An 18153-nucleotide genomic window follows, 5' to 3' on the forward strand; every position below is an offset into this window, starting at 1 on the left:
AAATTCAAAAATGTGTTTTTGTTTTGTCATTATAGGCTATTGTGTGTAGATTTCTGAGGATTTAAAACATTTTTTTTAATACATTTTAGAATAAGGCTGTAACGTAATAAATTGTGGAAAAAGTCAAGGGGTCTGAACATTGTACATCATAAAATCAACAGTCTTTTGATTGATCCAAAAAATGATGCTGGTACAAATGCTCAGACCGATACAGTATAATGATCTAATAAGCTATGAAACGGAGGTAGCTTAAATCTATTCACTATGGTTATGTTATTTTAAATTGCTTTATGTAGAAATATGTGAGTAAAGTAAAGTAGAGGTAAAGAAACACATGCTCAGGAGCTTCGGGATCTTTAGTTTGGAGAAAAAAAGTCCAGGAAAAATTGGATCCGCAGTCACGGCATAATTTAAATGTATTCATGATGTTGAATAGCTTAATGTTTTGAATCCCAATTAACTGGAGGAGGAGAGATGGTGCTCTTGATACGGTCATTCTACATAAATCCATATTTATACAGAGCATAATTATGAAGAGCAGGGGGGTGGTAAAGGAGGCATGACAAGGTGCTTGAGAGGTCCATAGCTGGAGGATTCCATCTGGTGGTGAGCAGATCATTGGGGATAGCTATTAGATATTTATACATAAAGCATCTGCATATTGAATGTGGACTAGGTTCTCACTCACCTTCCGTCTGCTAATGTTGCCCGGACAACTGCCCATGCTGCCACGAACAGAGCTGGAACACCTGGAATTGGAATGATGAAAAGAACAGCAGCTTCCTACAAATGTTCTAAACACTAATTAAATAGAGCACCAGGGCCCTAACATAACGAAATTACTTAATTGCTTGTTTTCTATTGAATTTGTGTTATTCCTTTTTTCATAACTATGTTGTTGCATTTTTCTGTTCCTATGTAACAGCTCACTAATAACAGCTGCAATAGCACAGGAACAGGCTAGTTAGACAAAAAAAATGAGTTGTTCAAGCCAGAAATAGCTCTCTGAGACAGCATGAACTTTGAATACAGGATAATTGAGTGGGTTGATTTCGTTTTGCTAAAAGGTGTTTTTAAGAGTCAGCTAGCTACAAAGCAGGAAGTTGTGAATTGTAATCAACAGACGTGGCTCTCTCCCCGTTAGAGCTGAAAAATATGAGTGAGGACAACTCAACTCCAAACTCGGGGTGTGGTGTCAGGAAAACAACCTCAGGAGGCTAAAGAAATTTGGCTTGTCACCTAAAACCCTCACAAACTTCTACAGATGCACAATCGAGAGCATCCTGTCGGGCTGTATCACAGCCTGGTACGGCAACTGTACCGCCCTCAAACGCAAGGCTCTCCAGAAGGTAGTGCGGTCTGCACAACGCATCAACGCGGACAAACTACCTGCCCTCCAGGACACTTATGTCACAGGAAGGCCAAAAATAGCAACGACCTGAGCCACTGCCTGTTCACCCCGATATCGTCCAGAAGGCGACGTCAGTACAGGTGCATCAAAGCTGGGATGGAAAGACTGAAAAACAGCTTCTATTTCAAGGTCATCAGACTGTTAAACCGCCATCACTAACATAGAGAGGCTGCTGCCAACATACAGACTCAAATCACTGGCCACTTTAATAAATGGATTTAATAATGGTATCTCTCGTCACTTTAAATAATGCCACTTTAATGATGTTTACATATCCTACATTACTCATCTCATATTTACTTTATTTATATACAGTATTTTAAACAACAATTGTATTTTTTCCTATGCCACACGGCCATCGCGCATCCATACAAATATATGTATTCCTTTCACCCCGTTACATTGTCTGTATAAGGTAGTCGTTGTGAATGTGTTAGATTATTTGTTAAGTATTACTGCACTGTCGGAACTAGAAGCACAAGCATTTTGTTACACTCGCATAAACATCTGCTAACCATGTGACATTTTTATTTTATTTTATTTGACACCATCACACCTCCTCCTCCATGCTTCACGGCAGGAACCACACATGCTGCGATCACTTACTCTGAGTCTCACAAAGACACAGCTGTTGGAACCAAACATTTCAAGTCAGACCAAAAGGACAGATTTCCACCGGCCTAATGTCCATTGCTCGTGTTTCTTGGCCCAATCAAGTGTCTTCTTCTTATTGGTGTTCTTTAGTAGTGGTTTCTTTGCAGTAATTTCTGATGAAATATAACTAACTAGTAATTTCTGAAGCAGAAATATAACTGTTTGGCCATAATGACAATCGTTACGTTTGGAGGAAAAAAGGGGACGCTTGCAAGCTGAAGAGTACCATCCGAACCGTGAAGCATGGGGGTGGCAGCATCATGTTGTGGGGGTGCTTTGCTGCAGGAGGGGACTAGTGCACTTCACAAAATAGATGGCATCATGAGGACAGAAGATTATGTGCAATATTGAAGCAACATCTCAAGACATCAGTCAGGAAGTTAAACATTGGTCGGAAATGGGTCTTCCAAATGGACAATGACCCCAAGCATACTTCCAAAGTTGTGGCAAATGGCTTAAGGACAACATAGTCAAGGTATTGGAGAGGCCATCACAAAGCCCTGACCTCAATCCTATAGAAAATGTGTGGGCAGAACTGAAAAAGCGTGTGCGAGCAAGGAGGCCTACAAACCTGACTCAGTTACACCAGTTCTGTCAGGAGGAATGGGCCAAAATTCACCCAACTTATTGTGGGAAGCTTGTGGAAGGCTAACCGAAACGCTTGACCCAAGTTAAACAATTTAAAGGCAATGCTACCAAATACTAATTGAGTGTATGTAAACTTCTGACCCACTGGGAATGTGATGAAAGAAATAAAAGCAGAAATAAAAAAATTCTCTCTACTATTATTCTGACTTTTCACATTTTAAAATAAAGTGGTGATCCTAACTGACCTAAGACAGGTAATTTTTACTATGATTAAAGGTCAGGAATGGTAAAAAACTGGGTTTAAATGTCCTTGGATAAGGTGTATGTAAACTTCCGACTTCAACTGTGTATATATATATATATATATATGACTGTGTTTGCGGGTGTAAAACCATTGCACGTAAGGTAGATAACATTTTCAGAGGACAACTTTAATGTTGGTATATTACATAAGAAAACAAATTTGCATGTTTTTTACTTTAAGCAAGAAAACAAACCACTCTGCTGAATATGACCGTTCCAACATAACTTGTTTACTCCGACACCCTCATATTTACTTCACATAAATGTAATTACATGGTTCTCTGGGTTGACATGGATCGCAGTTGTAATTCTCTGTCTCGGCTGAGTGGCTTAACCAAAGAGACAAAATCGCATTGATTGACTGTGATAGATTGGATGGTTTGTTTCTAAGTGTGTGTGTGTGTGTGTGTGTGTGCGTGTGTGTGTAAGTCTGTGTGCGTAAGTCTGTGTGTGTCAGTCTGTGTGTGTAAGTCTGTGTGTGTAAGTCTGTGTGTGTAAGTCTGTGTGCCTGTCTGCTTGCCAGCATTCCTGCGTTAGTCAACAAACACTCCACAAAGTTCCCTGGGAGCGTATTTCCAGCTCCTTTCGCCTGAGAAAAGTTGTTATTTTTACATCTACATTTCAAACATCTGTCATGGTCTCTGCTCTCTAACAGGAAGAACGCATCAAACGAGAATGGGAGATGAATAAAACAACATTTACCATAAGAGGGAGGGGAAGTATCAAAACAAACAAGCAAGAGTCACTGTGAGGCCGAGTGGGGAGGAGAAGAGGATGTAAGAGGATTGGGGTAGATGCTATTGATGATTGTTTTCTGAATGTGCCTCTAATACAGTGGCTGTGAGAAGAGACTACTCTAATGCAGTGGCTGTGAGAATAGACTACTGATACAGTGGCTGTGAAAAGAGACTACTGATACAGTGGCTGGGAGAAGAGACTACTGATACAGTGGCTGTGAGAAGAGACTACTCTAATTCAGGGGCTGTGAGAAGAGACTACTCTAATACATTGGCTGTGAGAAGAGACTACTCTAATTCAGTGGCTGTGAGAAGAGACTACTCTAATACAGTGGCTGTGAGAAGAGACTACTCTAATACAGTGGCTGTGAGAAGAGACTACTCTAATACAGTGGCTGTGAGTAGAGACTACTGATACAGTGGCTGTGAGAAGAGACTACTGATACAGTGGCTGTGAGAAGAGACTACTCTAATACAGTGGCTGTGAGTAGAGACTACTGATACAGTGGCTGTGAGAAGAGACTACTGATACAGTGGCTGTGAGAAGAGACTACTCTAATACAGTGGCTGTGAGTAGAGACTACTGATACAGTGGCTGTGAGAAGAGACTACTGATACAGTGGCTGTGAGAAGAGACTACTCTAATACAGTGACTGTGAGAAGAGACTACTCTAATACAGTGGCTGTGAGAAGAGACTACTCTAATACAGTGGCTGTGAGAAGAGACTACTCTAATACAGTGGCTGTGAGAAGAGACTACTCTAATACAGTGGCTGTGAGAAGAGACTACTCTAATACAGTGGCTGTGAGAAGAGACTACTCTAATACAGTGGCTGTGAGAAGAGACTACTCTAATACAGTGGCTGTGAGAAGAGACTACTCTAATACAGTGGCTGTGAGAAGAGACTACTGATACAGTGGCTGTGAGAAGAGACTACTGATACAGTGGCTGTGAGAAGAGACTACTGATACAGTGGCTGTGAGAAGAGACTACTCTAATACAGTGGTTGTGAGAAGAGACTACTCTAATACAGTGGTTGTGAGAAGAGACTACTCTAATACAGTGGCTGTGAGAAGAGACTACTCTAATACAGCTGCTGTGAGAAGAGACTACTCTAATACAGCTGCTGTGAGAAGAGACTACTGATACAGTGGCTGTGAGAAGAGACTACTCTAATTCAGTGGCTGTGAGAAGAGACTACTCTAATACAGTGGCTGTGAGAGGAGACTACTGATACAGTGGCTGTGAGAAGAGACTACTCTAATTCAGTGGTTGTGAGAAGAGACTACTCTAATTCAGTGGCTGTGAGAAGAGACTACTCTAATACAGTGGCTGTGAGAAGAGACTACTCTAATACAGTGGTTGTGAGAAGAGACTACTCTAATACAGTGGCTGTGAGTAGAGACTACTGATACAGTGGCTGTGAGAAGAGACTACTCTAATTCAGTGGCTGTGAGAAGAGACTACTCTAATACAGTGGCTGTGAGTAGAGACTACTGATACAGTGGCTGTGAGAAGAGACTACTCTAATACAGTGTCTGTGAGAAGAGACTACTGATACAGTGGCTGTGAGAAGAGACTACTAATTCAGTGGCTGTGAGAAGAGACTAATCTAATATCAGAGATGTCAGATCAACAATTAATTATCCCTGGCGCGGGACTACAGAATAAAAAGAGTGGGAGGAAATATGCTCTACGAAATCACATTCAGCGTGTTATTGAAAAGAGGAGTTATTTCACAAAGCAGGGCATGAGTACAGTGTATGTTTGCTTATGCTCAACTTGCTTTGTTATATGGTAATGGTAGATTTGTCTATCTGCTGACACAGTGCTTTGAATTAAGGTGATGGTAGATTTGTCTATCTGCTGACACAGTGCTTTGAACTAAGGTGATGGTAGATTTGTTTTCCTGCTGAGACAGTGCTTTGTAGTACAGTGACGGTAGATTTGTCTCCCTGCGGGGACAGTGCATTGTTGTACAGTGACGGTAGATTTGTCTCCCTGCGGGGACAGTGCATTGTTGTACAGTGACGGTAGATTTGTCTCCCTGTGGGGACAGTGCATTGTTGTACAGTGACGGTAGATTTGTCTCCCTGCGGGGACAGTTCTTTGTTGTACGGTGACGGTAGATTTGTCTCCCTGCGGGGACAGTTCTTTGTTGTACGGTGACGGTAGATTTGTCTCCCTGTGGGGACAGTTCTTTGTTGTACGGTGACGGTAGATTTGTCTCCCTGCGGGGACAGTTCTTTGTTGTACGGTGACGGTAGATTTGTCTCCCTGCGGGGACAGTGGCGTACCTTGAGTTTCTATCATGTCACCTGATTAAAGGGGTTAAGAACAGCATTGAAGTGTCCTATAAAGTCTCCTTTTGGGTCGTACAGTTAAGTGGTTTCTAGGATCATGAAAGTAAGGATTACATATTGGCCACAATATCAATGGCTTATTGGGAAACCGTTTTTAAACATCTACCCTGTGGGTCTTCCAGTAAAGGGGTTCCAAGGACAAAAGGAGCATTTGTTTTGGTGAAGAACCAAAGAATGATTTAACACGTTTTTTAAAGAAATATAAATGAATATTAGAAGAACGAGACAACGTCCAACAAACTTCCCAGTCTCGTATTCAATCAGCAACGTGAGACAGACGGAAAGGGAGGTCTCCTCAAGCTCAATAACCGACATCACTGTTGCCACCTGTAGATGCCAGTTCCTTCCCCCACAACACACCTACCGGAGCAACACACCTGAAACCCTGTGGTAGAACCACTATCATGCTGTCTCAATGAACTCTACCCAGTATGGTTTTAGCCCTTAAAATGGAGTCAGACCTTTACACCAATAGAGGAGTTAATGGTAGGTGATCCTATAGTACTGGGGACTCATTTGGAATCTATGGAATGAGTACTTATCATCAGCAGGTGGCAAACACACACACACATTCTTTGCAGGGTTGTTTGATGACTGGACATCATGGTGGGCTGAAGTGTGGTTCAATTAACTCTCTCTGAAGCAGGGGTCCCCAACCTTTTCTTGCATGAGAGCTACTTTTTTATTTTTTATGAATCATGTCATGAGCTACAATTATTTTTGCTAGACATTAAATAGGCACATTATTCTCTTCTCCACTGCAACTCTTCACCGCAGCTCTTTCTCAGGTCCTTCGTGTACTAGAGAAAGTAGTGCAGTATGTTTTATGTCAATATGGTAAAATAATGGTTAATAAACAACTCTAAGATTCAAATTGTTCGTAGAGAAACAATGAAATTGTCCATGTCAATGCTGAAATCACATTTTTGGGGGGTCTGGAAGAACTAACACATTTAGATTTTTGAGTGTAATTTGTCTTTAATTGTGCATCTAGTGCATGTGGAATGTGCTGTCTAATGTGCCAGTCTTTCATGGCAATGTTTGCAAATAACAAATAATAGACAGAAATAATATACTTACTAATGATATACACTAATGGTCAAAAGTTTTACAACACCTACTCATTCTAGGGTTTTTCTTTATTTTTACTATTTTCTACATTGTAGAATAATAGTGAAGACATCATAACTATGAAAAGCATATGGAATCATGTAGTAACCACTCCTTCAAGACTGTTGGAATGGCATTCCAGGTGAAGCTGGTTGAGAGAATGCCAAGAGTGTGAAAAGCTGTCGTCAAGGCAGGGTGGCTACTTAAGAATTTCAAATATAAAATATATTTTGATTTGTTTAACACTTTTTTGGTTACTACATGATCCCATGTGTGTTATTTCATAGTTTTGAGTGTACTTCTGTCAGGTAAGCCTACCTTGCAGTTACAATTTAATTGATAAGGTTTGGGGTAAAGTATTTCTTTCAAACCACAAGACGGTTATCATATCAAATGGCTACACAAAGAGTGATAGACAAACACGCGGACCACACAGACAGACAGGGGAAATATTGCTGGAAATTAATTGGCAGATATTGTGTTAGGTTTGGCTTTTTAAGCCAATAGTGGCTAACCAGGGGTGGGATTATGTCAATGTTGTGTTGATTACATAGTAGCTGGGAGCTTGCTGTGTCTGATACTTGTGAGATTTGTTAATGACAGTTTGTGGTGGAACATGTGAAAATTGCATGAACTTTCAGAATTGTTTGGAGGCTACTCACATGTGGGTTGCAAGCTACTGGTAGCTTACGATTCACCTGTTAGAGACCCCTGGTCTAAAGCCTGCTGTCGCTGATAAATAGTTTGTGCTGGACAGAGCAGGGGTGTTTCTCATTATGCATACTACCGTGCTCCGAGGGTCGGAGTATGAGTCCAAATCAAAATATACGAAACGGAGCATGGAGGGCACTTCTTGAATAAGTACTCCATTTGTACGTGTTTTGAAGCATGTATCGATGTAAGCTTCAAAGGAAAGTATGCAAAGAAATGACACAACCACTTTAAAAATTATGCACATTTTCTTGAAATTAATGGCGGCCATTATTTGAGCTGAAGGATGAGAAAATACACCCCACCCTTTGAATTGAAATGTTGCCTATTCACATCTAATATGTTGCTTGACTACAATATTTTATCTTGATACGTTAACAAATACTTGTGCTAATTTTGGCATGGTTACCTGCCTACAATTACCACAGTAGTGTGTGTAGGTCGCAAGCCAATAGTAAGTCAATAGAGCTAACTGGTTAGCTACTAATGTTAGCTAGCCAAACAGCCACGAATAATTGTTAGCTAGCTACCAACGAAGAATTGAAATCTACATGGGATAACATTGGTTTTAGGTCATTTTTTGACAGTTATACTGTCTGGTTAGCTACATTATTACGATTCACATATAACTAGCAAATAGTTATGGAGTGTTTATCCTGTTTTGTCTCTGTCAACATTGGCTAGAAAAAGAAAGGTTCAGTAAATAGGTAACTGGCTAGCTAGCTAGCCACAAAGAATTGTTATCTAGCTACCTAAGAAGAATTTACATCTACTGTACCTTGCATAACATTAGTTTTAGGTATGTTTGCCTGTTTAACTAGCTAGCTAGACTGTAAGGATTCACATATATCTAGCTGATAATTAAGAAGTAAAATGTTTGCTTTTTGTGTCTCTATTGTTGCCATTGACCTGACTGGAAGAAGGTTCAGTGAATGGGGAGATGCAACATGAGGTAATACATGAGGTGGAGTGGGAGGTAATACAGTAGGGGGAGTGCGAGTGCTTCTCAAAAGTAATATTTTATACATTCTCCACACTCTCATCCTCACAAGAACGTACTCAAGAGAACGCTCTCGGAGAATGCTCTTGGAGCATGAGAGTATAGAGCACGGTAGTATGCATATTGAGAAACACCCCAGGTATCAGTGCAATATCATTGTGTACTGGCTGCTAGCACAGCAAACAGGAATGAAAATCTAATTTAGATAACAAACATGTACTTTGGTCACCTTTATAAATATTGATAGCATTATTACCAAAGCTCTTGATTAAATAAACAACGATTTGGACACTAAATTCGTTTTTAGAATGCACACCAACCCAATCCAATCCAATCTCATAAAGGCTGCGGCCCTATGATGACATCACCAGACACAGGTCTCTGTAACCAAATAGTTTTCATCTCAATGAAAATAATATGTAGTGAAATGAAAATGGAAATCTCGACACACACACTCACCCCATCCGATGAGGGTGAAGCCCCACAGGTACTTGGTGTCTGAGAGGAAGGCCATGAAGATGAGGCTGTGGAGGTACAGACCCTCTACCAGGATCCAGTAGTAATTAGTGGCCAGGAAGTAGATGAACAGCAACACTGTCACTTTACACCCAATCTGGAGAGAGAGAGCGAGAGAGAGTGAAAGAGAGAGAGAGAGAGAGAAGGGAGAAATGGGGAGGGGAGAGGAGAGAGAGGGGGAAGGGAGAGAAATCAAAAACAAGTGAGGAAAAAATATTGATTAGTATGAAAAAAAGACAATATAGAACCTCGTTAAAGCTTTGGAATTGCCCCAGGGTTTCACTGTCTTTCACAATCATCCTTCCCCCCCCAAAAATGATTTATTCTCACAGCAGGTATTTAATCAAAGTCCCTGTTCAAGTTCACGTCTTTCTAAAGAGGTAAGTGGTTCTGGTTCCAGGGAGGCCCATGCTATCTCAGATGTTGAGAGACAAGCGGGAGGGAGATAGCAGATGCTTTTCATAACTGACAACAAGTAATTATGGGGACGCAACATTCCCATTTCCAGCCTAAGGTCTGTTAAGTGCCAAAGGAAGTTTGAGTCTAAATGGAAATAACAGCATCCAAGAAACACATGTAGACACATCCATCACAGTTTGAGACGACTTACAATGTGATATTTCTCTAAATGGCTTCCCTGCCAGCCCACATTTAGTCATGCCAAGCCATTAGAAAAGAAAGAGCCACATTAGTATTGCTCATTGCCAAGCTTTGACTGAGTTTCTTTCTGCACTACTGGCATTGGGGATCTGATTTGTATTTAACAGTCCAGAATTTGAACTACAGGCTACTCCCCTTTGATAATGAACTCTGCATCCCTTTGTGATGCTGAACCAAGATCCTTGTTTACCAACTTTACACTGTGAACTGTAAACTTTACACAGTGTATCTTCAAACTGAGAGAAAAAAAAACTGCAGTGTAAACTTGCGATGACTGTGGTTGATAACCTTATTGGCTATTTACAACACAACAGAGAGCATTGACGTGATGCAAACCTTAGGTCTTAGTGATCCTTTTAATATGAGAGTTAAAAGTAGCTGCTTTGACCAATTAGATGGTATTATCCATTTGCATTAGGAGACTCATGAAACAATTTACCTTCTGTACACGTTCACACATCAGCATGGGTGTGTATTCGATGTCGTTGAGTAGATCAAATGTGCCAGGGGATTCACAGATGCCTTGACAAGCACTAGTCATATTGATCTTAACTCCATGCTGTAAGATGCCCTCGGGGTGTTTTAATCAGCCTATTAGCTAAACTTGAGTAGATCAACACTACAGCAGCTCAAAGAACAGGAGACTCCATACTGTGTTCAGAAATAATTATGTCTCTGCCTGGCCGGTTCCCCTCTCTCCACTGGGATTCTCTGCCTCTAACCCTATTACAGGGGCTGAGTCACTGGCTTGCTGGTGCTCTTCCATGCCGTCCCTAGGAGGGGTGCGTCACTTGAGTGGGCTGAGTCACCGACGTGATCTTCCTATCTGGGTTGGCGCCTCCCCCTTTGTTGTGCCGTGGCGGAGATCTTTGTGGGCTATACTCGGCCTTGTCTCAGGATGGTAAGTTGGTGGTTGAAGATATCCCTCCAGTGGTGTGGGGGCTGTGCTTTGGCAAAGTGGGTGGGGTTATATCCTGCCTGTTTGGCCCTGTCCGGGGGTATTATCAGATGTGGCCACAGTGTCTCCTGACCCCTCCTGTCTCAGCCTCCAGTATTTATGCTGCAGTAGTTTATGTGTCAGGGGGCTAAGGTCAGTCTGTTATATCTGGAGTACTTATCCTGTCTGAATTTAAGTATGCTCTCTCTAATTCTCTTTCTTTCTCTCTCTCAGAGGACCAGAGCCCTAGGACCATGCCTCAGGACTACCTGGCATGATGACTCCTTGCTGTCCCCAGTCCACCTGGCTGTGCTGCTGCTCCAGTTTCAACTGTTCTGCCTGCGGCTATGGAATCCTGACCTGTTCACCGGACGTGCTACCTGTCCCAGACCTGCTGTTTTCAACTCTAGAGACAGCAGGAGCGGTAGAGATACTCTTAATGATTGGCCAACTGACATTTACTCCTGAGGTGCTGACTTGCTGCACCCTCGACAACTACTGTGGTTATTATTATTTGACCCTGCTGGTCATCTATGAACATTTGAACATCTTGGCCATGTTCTGTTATAATCTCCCCCCGGCACAGCCAGAAGAAGACTGGCCACCCCACATAGCCTGGTTCCTCGCTAGGTTTCTTCCTAGGTTTTGGCCTTTCTAGGGAGTTTTTCCTAGCCACCGTGCTTCTACACCTGCATTGCTTGCTGTTTGGGGTTTTAGGTTGGGTTTCTGTACAGCACTTTGAGATATCAGCTGATGTAAGAAGGGCTATATAAATACATTTGATTTGATTTGTCACCAACATGTAGAACAGTTGAGACCTATGTCAGTAACATGTAGAACAGTTGAAAGCTATGCTTTGATACAGCTATTATGTATATGATGTTGAAGAGTAAATGAATGATAAAGATTAAAAAGCGAAGAATATGTATATTCACACCCATCTACAAATATATACACACTTACATACATATTAACTATATATATGTAAAGTACCAATCAAAAGTTTGGACACACCTACTCATTCAAGGGTTTTGCTTTATTTATACTATTTTCTACATTGTAGAATAATAGTGAAGACATCAAAACTAAGAAATAACACAAATGGAATCATGTAGTAACCAAAAAAGTGTTAAACAAAATACATTTTATATTTGAGATTCTTCAAAGAAGCCACCCTGTTACGAATCCCTTTTGGCCCGACAGTCTAGGGGGGGATGGTAATGAGACGCGTAACATAACTCATGCAAATTATAATTGTGACAAAGTAAAAGTGTGAACGTAATAACCAGGACAACTGAAATCTACCGTCAAACTCAAGGTTTATTTGATAAACACACGGTAATGGGGGGAGCAGGAAAAGGGGCTGAGCTGGACCCAAGGAAAGAAACAAATATGCAAAAACACCCCTAAGCTAGACTAGCCTACTTTAACAGCTAACTAACTAACCAAAAATACAGTGGGTGTTCCGCCCAGTTCTAACTAGTGTTTTTAACAAAGTTTACCTACGGGTAGTGTATGCCCATGGGCGACTTGTCTTGGTTTCCCCTTTTCCCACCAGCAAAACACCATAAGCAAAAACAATACTCACAGGAGATGACAAAGTGATTTGGAGGTGCTCAAACAAAAGGAGAGGTTAATTAATACACAGAGAGCGAGCGAAGAACAGAGATCTACCAACATGGCATTTACAAAGATATTGAGCTCCAGAGCAAACAAATGATGGGGTTTTTAAACCATGGGGAAGGAACTGTGATAGGGTAGGAAACAGGAGGAGGTGTGTCTTCTGATTGATGGGTTGATTGTTGACTGATTGGGGAGTGATGATTTTCACCTGTGAGGGGAGAAGGAGAGAAAAGAAACACACACACACAGGATACACACACAGGATACTTGTATCCGTAACACACCCTTTGCCTTGATGACAGCTTTGCACACTCTTGGCATTCTCTCAACCAGCTTCATGAGGAATGCTTTTCCAACAGTCTTGAAGGAGTTCCCACATATGCTGAGCACTTGTTGGCTGCTTTTCCTTCACTCTGGGGTCCAACTCATCCCAAACCATCTCAATGGTCCTTAAGTAAAAAAATACTTTGATGTACTACATAAGTAGTTTTTTGGGGTACCTGTATTTTATGTTTTACATGTTTTACTTTTTACGCCATACATTTTCCTTGACACCCAAAATTACTGGTTACATTTTGAATGGTTAGCGGGACATAAAAATGGTCCAATTCACACACTTATCAAGAGAACATCCCTACTGCCTCTGATCTGACGGACTCACTAAACACATATGCTTCGTTTGTAAATTATGTCTGAGGAATGGAGTGTGCCCCTGTCTATCCATTAATAAAATAAAAACTACAAAATGGCACCATCTGGTTTGCTTTATATAAGGTATTTAAAATGATATAAAAATGATATCAAATGATATTTTTACTTTTACTCAAGTAGTATTTTATTTTACTGACTTTCACTTGAGTCATTTTCCATTAAGGCACCTTTACTTTTACTCAAGTATGACAATTGGATACTTTTGCCACCACTGGATCCCTCAGTCACCATCTCCCTCTCTTTCTGTGACTGTCTCTCTTACTCCCTTTCTCTTGCTTCTTTTCTCTGTTCCTTCTGTATCTGCTGACAGTGCTACTAGAGATCATGTTATAATATCCAGAAACCCTGAGTTTGAAGCTCTGGCACCTCTTTCATCACCACATTGAGCTATGGGGAATGACGAATTTGCCCCAACGTACTGAAGATCAGTTCGAAGGACATCCTCAGGTTACTCACAACAGCGAAATGCAAGATTAAGATATTTATTGTCTCTGCTCTCCCACTTTGTGTGTCCCACTTTGTGTGTCCCACTTTGTGTGTCCCACTTTCGGGGTCCCACTTTGTGTGTCCCACTTTGTGTGTCCCACTTTTGGGGTCCCACTTTGTGTGTCCCACTTTGTGTGTCCCACTTTCGGGGTCCCACATTTATACTGAATACTTATGTAAATTATATTTCCCTTTTTTTTATTTTTTTCTGTCAACTCTCTCCTCACCAATCTGGTGAACATCGCACATGGCATCTGAAGGAGAAAATATATATATATTTTTTGCAACCCATCCAGGAGCCTTGAAGTGAAACACAGGGTATGAAGAGGAGGAAGAGACGAAGGAAGAGAAGGATCAGGATGAAGAGAAGAGAGAGGAGGAAAGAAAACTCACATTTGGAATTTGCTGTAACTAATTGTCTAGATTTAGCTGATTCTGATCATCAGGTCAGTCAGTATGCTTTGACGAACTTCCTACTTTGAAGTCTCACGGGCAGAAGCCCACTCACAATTCAGCCAGAGATTAAATCACACAGCTAATTAACTGAAAACATAATCTTATGTCAAGCGGGCTGCAGAATTGCACATTAAATCACTCATAAAACAAAAAGCATACAAGTATTTTAAAAAAAAAGATGCACATCCCATGGTAAGAGCCATTGGCACTACTTTTTTGGGACAAGCTCTGAGCAAAAGCACTGTGACCTAAACCATAAAGGTTCAGCTGGTGTCTCACACCTGAGAGACCAACGACTGTGTAAATACGTCTTGTTCTGTGGCAGCTCTCAGTAAACACGTAACAGACAGCCTTAAGGCTTATGTGTCATCTATATGAGTCAGAAGCATTTACTCTAGTGCCAACATTTACTACAAAGTGTAAATAGGATAATTTTGGTCCTAAAGTCAGTATCATCCAAAATAAAGATTTGCAAGACATAAGGAATCTAGGGTATGTAACAGTTTTCCTTGGGTTGGATTTATTTCAATCCTGCCCACATACCCACAGCTGTCAGCACCCAAGTAATCATACATTCGGAGCGCAGCTGCATGAAACCTGAACCTGAACGTAATGCAGACTGACTGTGGTACATTTGATTTGACTTTGGATTTTCCTGTTTGGGACCATCAGTAAATTAAGTACATTAATTTACACAATATAGGACAATATTTTCACATTTCCAAATGTAAATAACTTTCCAATACATTTCAAACCAACTATAAATTGTAGAAATCAGAAAAGTAATTGAAAGTATTGAAAGCAGAAAAAATATAATTAAAAGATATGCAACATGAAAATGTTTTCAAATTTACACTGTGTAATTTGCTGACGGTCCCTAACTTGCCCCACTGATAGCCTATCCATAGCCAAGCCAACTTTGCCAAGGTAGTACTGTACACAGGCCGGCTGAAGCTACAGTAATTGGCGAATGAAGTTTGCTAGCTTGCAAAACCTAAGCTACTTCCAGATCTGGTTAGACTGTTTCAAATGATCTAGAAAGGTGAGTAACTAACTGTATACCATTTTGGCAGAGTGAATGTACACCCACATCAAAGCACCATTTTTATGCTAGCTGTTCCTGTACACTACCAGTCATTGTGCTAACGCTAGTTAGCGTTGGCTCACGAAACTAACTTCCTTCATACTGGACCCAGAGACATAAAAAAAGGATAGATAGATAGTAGATAAAGGGGTGGCAGGGTAGCCTAGTGGTTAGAGCGGTGGACTACTAACCGGAAGGTTGCAAGTTCAAACCCCCGAGCTGACAAGGTACAAATCTGTCGTTCTGCCCCTGAACAGGCAGTTAACCCACTGTTCCTAGGCCGTCATTGAAAATAAGAATTTGTTAAATAAAGGTTAAAAAAAAGGGCTTCACTGCCAAAACCTCAAACCATCCCTTTAATTTAACCTCTTCCCTTTTAATGTAGTTGTTCACCAGGAACGTTTAGAATGGTTTGTGCGTCTTACTGTACTGTATTTTGTTTTCTGTTTTGCTTTAAAGAGGGGCTAAACTGATCCTCTTAAAGAGGGGCTAAACTGATCCTCGGTTTCAATCCTCCTCATTAGGAAATGCCACTGAGAAAGAGATTTTGGTCTCTGGGTCCAGTATGAAGGAAGTTAGTTTCGTGAGCCAACGCTAACTAGCGTTAGCACAATGACTGGTAGTGTACAGGAACAGCTAGCATAAAAATGGTATCCACAAATGGTATCCATCTGACTCTAGTAGATAAAAGGCTTAATTACCAAAATCTCGAACTATCCCTTTAAAGTGAAACATTCCAGTCTGTATAGCTTTGAACTATTTGAACCAGCTTTCCCTGATAAAAAATAAAAAAATAAATGTGTGTGATGCCTGTGAAGCCTATTGCCGCTGGCTAGCAGGCTATAGAGCTAAGCTAGTGCTCCCAGTGGTCTATCCTCCCTCACATGTTCAGTGTGTGTATCTCTGACTATACAGTAATTACAGAGCAGAGGAGGTTGCAGTAGGGGAACAGTCAGACTTACAGAGTTTTTCAGAGCTGGACGAGGGTTGAAATTTAGGTTGATATTGAATGGAAACCACATCCATGTTAGTGAAGACTATAGCCTCGGGTTACTGAGCTCAGCCTGTCTAATGAGCTCTTCCAGTGCATCAGCATGCATGGCTTTGGCTGTGTTTAGACAGGCAGCCCAATTATCATATTTTTTTTCACTAATTGATCTTTTGATCAATTAGATCAGCTCTGAAAATGTTCTGATGTGAAAAGTTCTGCTGCGATTGGTCAAAAAAAATAAAAAATAAGGGAGGGTTTGGCCGGGGTAGGCCTTCATTGTAAAAATAAAAATGTGTTCTTAACTGATTTGCCTACTTAAATAAAGGTAAATAAGGGATCAGAGCATGTATAATTATGTGTCCACCACGATGCAAAAGGACGCTTGTCATAAGATGCCTGGAAACAAGAAGCTTGAAACCAGTACCACTCCCGTTACATGGGAAGAACGTGTCAAAACGTGCAAACAGAATCCCAAAAAAGAGAGAGCCTCTCCCATGAGTCATGGAAATCTAATCTGTATTTTTCAAGGGCACATCACAGGGGTGCTGGACCGAAGGAAATGTGTAGAAATGAAGTAGGACCCGCACACACAGTTGCATTCACTAGCCTAATTAAAGGAGCAATTGTGTCTAATGGAGCAATTGTGTGTGCAGGTCACTGTTTTATTTATTCATGAGTCCTGGAAGAGCAGGGGTTATTGGGATTCTTAGGGAGAAGAAGTGAAGGAGGGGCAGGAGAGAAGGAGTAGCGGCATAGAGAAGTGGAGGAGAGCAAGAGTGGGAGGTGCAGGCAGGAGATGCAGCGCTACTACTACTCACATACTGAGAGTTATCCAGCGGAGCCATGGCCACAGTCTTGAAGTTATCCATGAGCACGGCATCAAACTCCTGCAGGCCGGCGCTGGTGTGCACCACCCGGTCTTTGACGAAGATGCTGACAGCTCGGAGCATGAAGGAGACAAACAGGTGGATGTGGATGTAGTTCCTGGTACAGTGGAGACGCCTGACAGGAAACAGAGGCCCAGGAAATGTTAAAATCTCTAATAGCTGAGACACTCTGAAAATATAAACTTCTATAAGCAGCGTGTGGCCGCGTTGTGTTAGCAACCACCTGTATGAGCACTAACACACCCAGCAGGTGGTCGATATTCTGGTCAGAGGCCCGCTGGTTTATCCCATAAGAGTATGTTATAACCATGTTATGACCCCTCTACAGTCTAAGCTCTGTCTAAGCTGGGGGAAGGGAATATGGAATTGTTTTAAGAAGGTCATACCAAGGATCATTTTCCTATTTGATCTTGAATTTTAAAACTCCTTCAAGTATATAAAAAAAAACCACATTGAATAACAAATTCACTACATGGAACAGATAGCCCCGCAATAAGTTTGTTCTGAAGTGTCTGTCCTATGTCTGAAAGATAACCAAATCAAATAAAAATTGTTTTTTTTAATGATCACATGTACATATTTAGCAGATGTATTGAGGGTGTAGCGAAATGCTTGTGTTCCTAGCTATAACAGTGCAGTAGTATCTAAAAATGACTCACAACAATACACACAAATCTAAAAGTAAAATAATGGAATTTAAAAAATATATAGTCATTAGATTGAGCAATGTTAGAGTGACTAAAATACAGAAGAATAGAATACAGTATATACATACATATGAGGTTAACTTCACTAGGGTAGGGGGCAGCATTCGGGATTTTGGATGAAAAGCATGCCCAAATTAAACTGTCTGCTACCCAGTCCTAGAATATAGGACTTGCATATAATCAGTAGATTTGGATAGAAAACAATCTAAAGTTTCCA

General features: G+C 41.1%; 1 protein-coding gene across 1 annotated transcript in view; it reads right to left on the reverse strand.

The window, feature by feature from the left end:
• The window catches only part of LOC139380902 (parathyroid hormone 2 receptor-like), a 71882-nt gene that overhangs the window by 21664 nt on the left and 32065 nt on the right, over window positions 1-18153 (reverse strand). The window contains exons 6-8 of the mRNA XM_071124057.1: window positions 17161-17344; window positions 9338-9491; window positions 689-749 (exon numbers count right to left, since the gene is read on the reverse strand). Of these exons, the coding sequence (XP_070980158.1) occupies window positions 689-749; window positions 9338-9491; window positions 17161-17344 (399 nt within the window). The remainder of the gene's footprint in view (window positions 1-688; window positions 750-9337; window positions 9492-17160; window positions 17345-18153) is intronic.

Source organism: Oncorhynchus clarkii, chromosome 22 (assembly GCF_045791955.1).
Source record: "Oncorhynchus clarkii lewisi isolate Uvic-CL-2024 chromosome 22, UVic_Ocla_1.0, whole genome shotgun sequence".
NCBI lineage: Eukaryota > Metazoa > Chordata > Actinopteri > Salmoniformes > Salmonidae > Oncorhynchus > Oncorhynchus clarkii.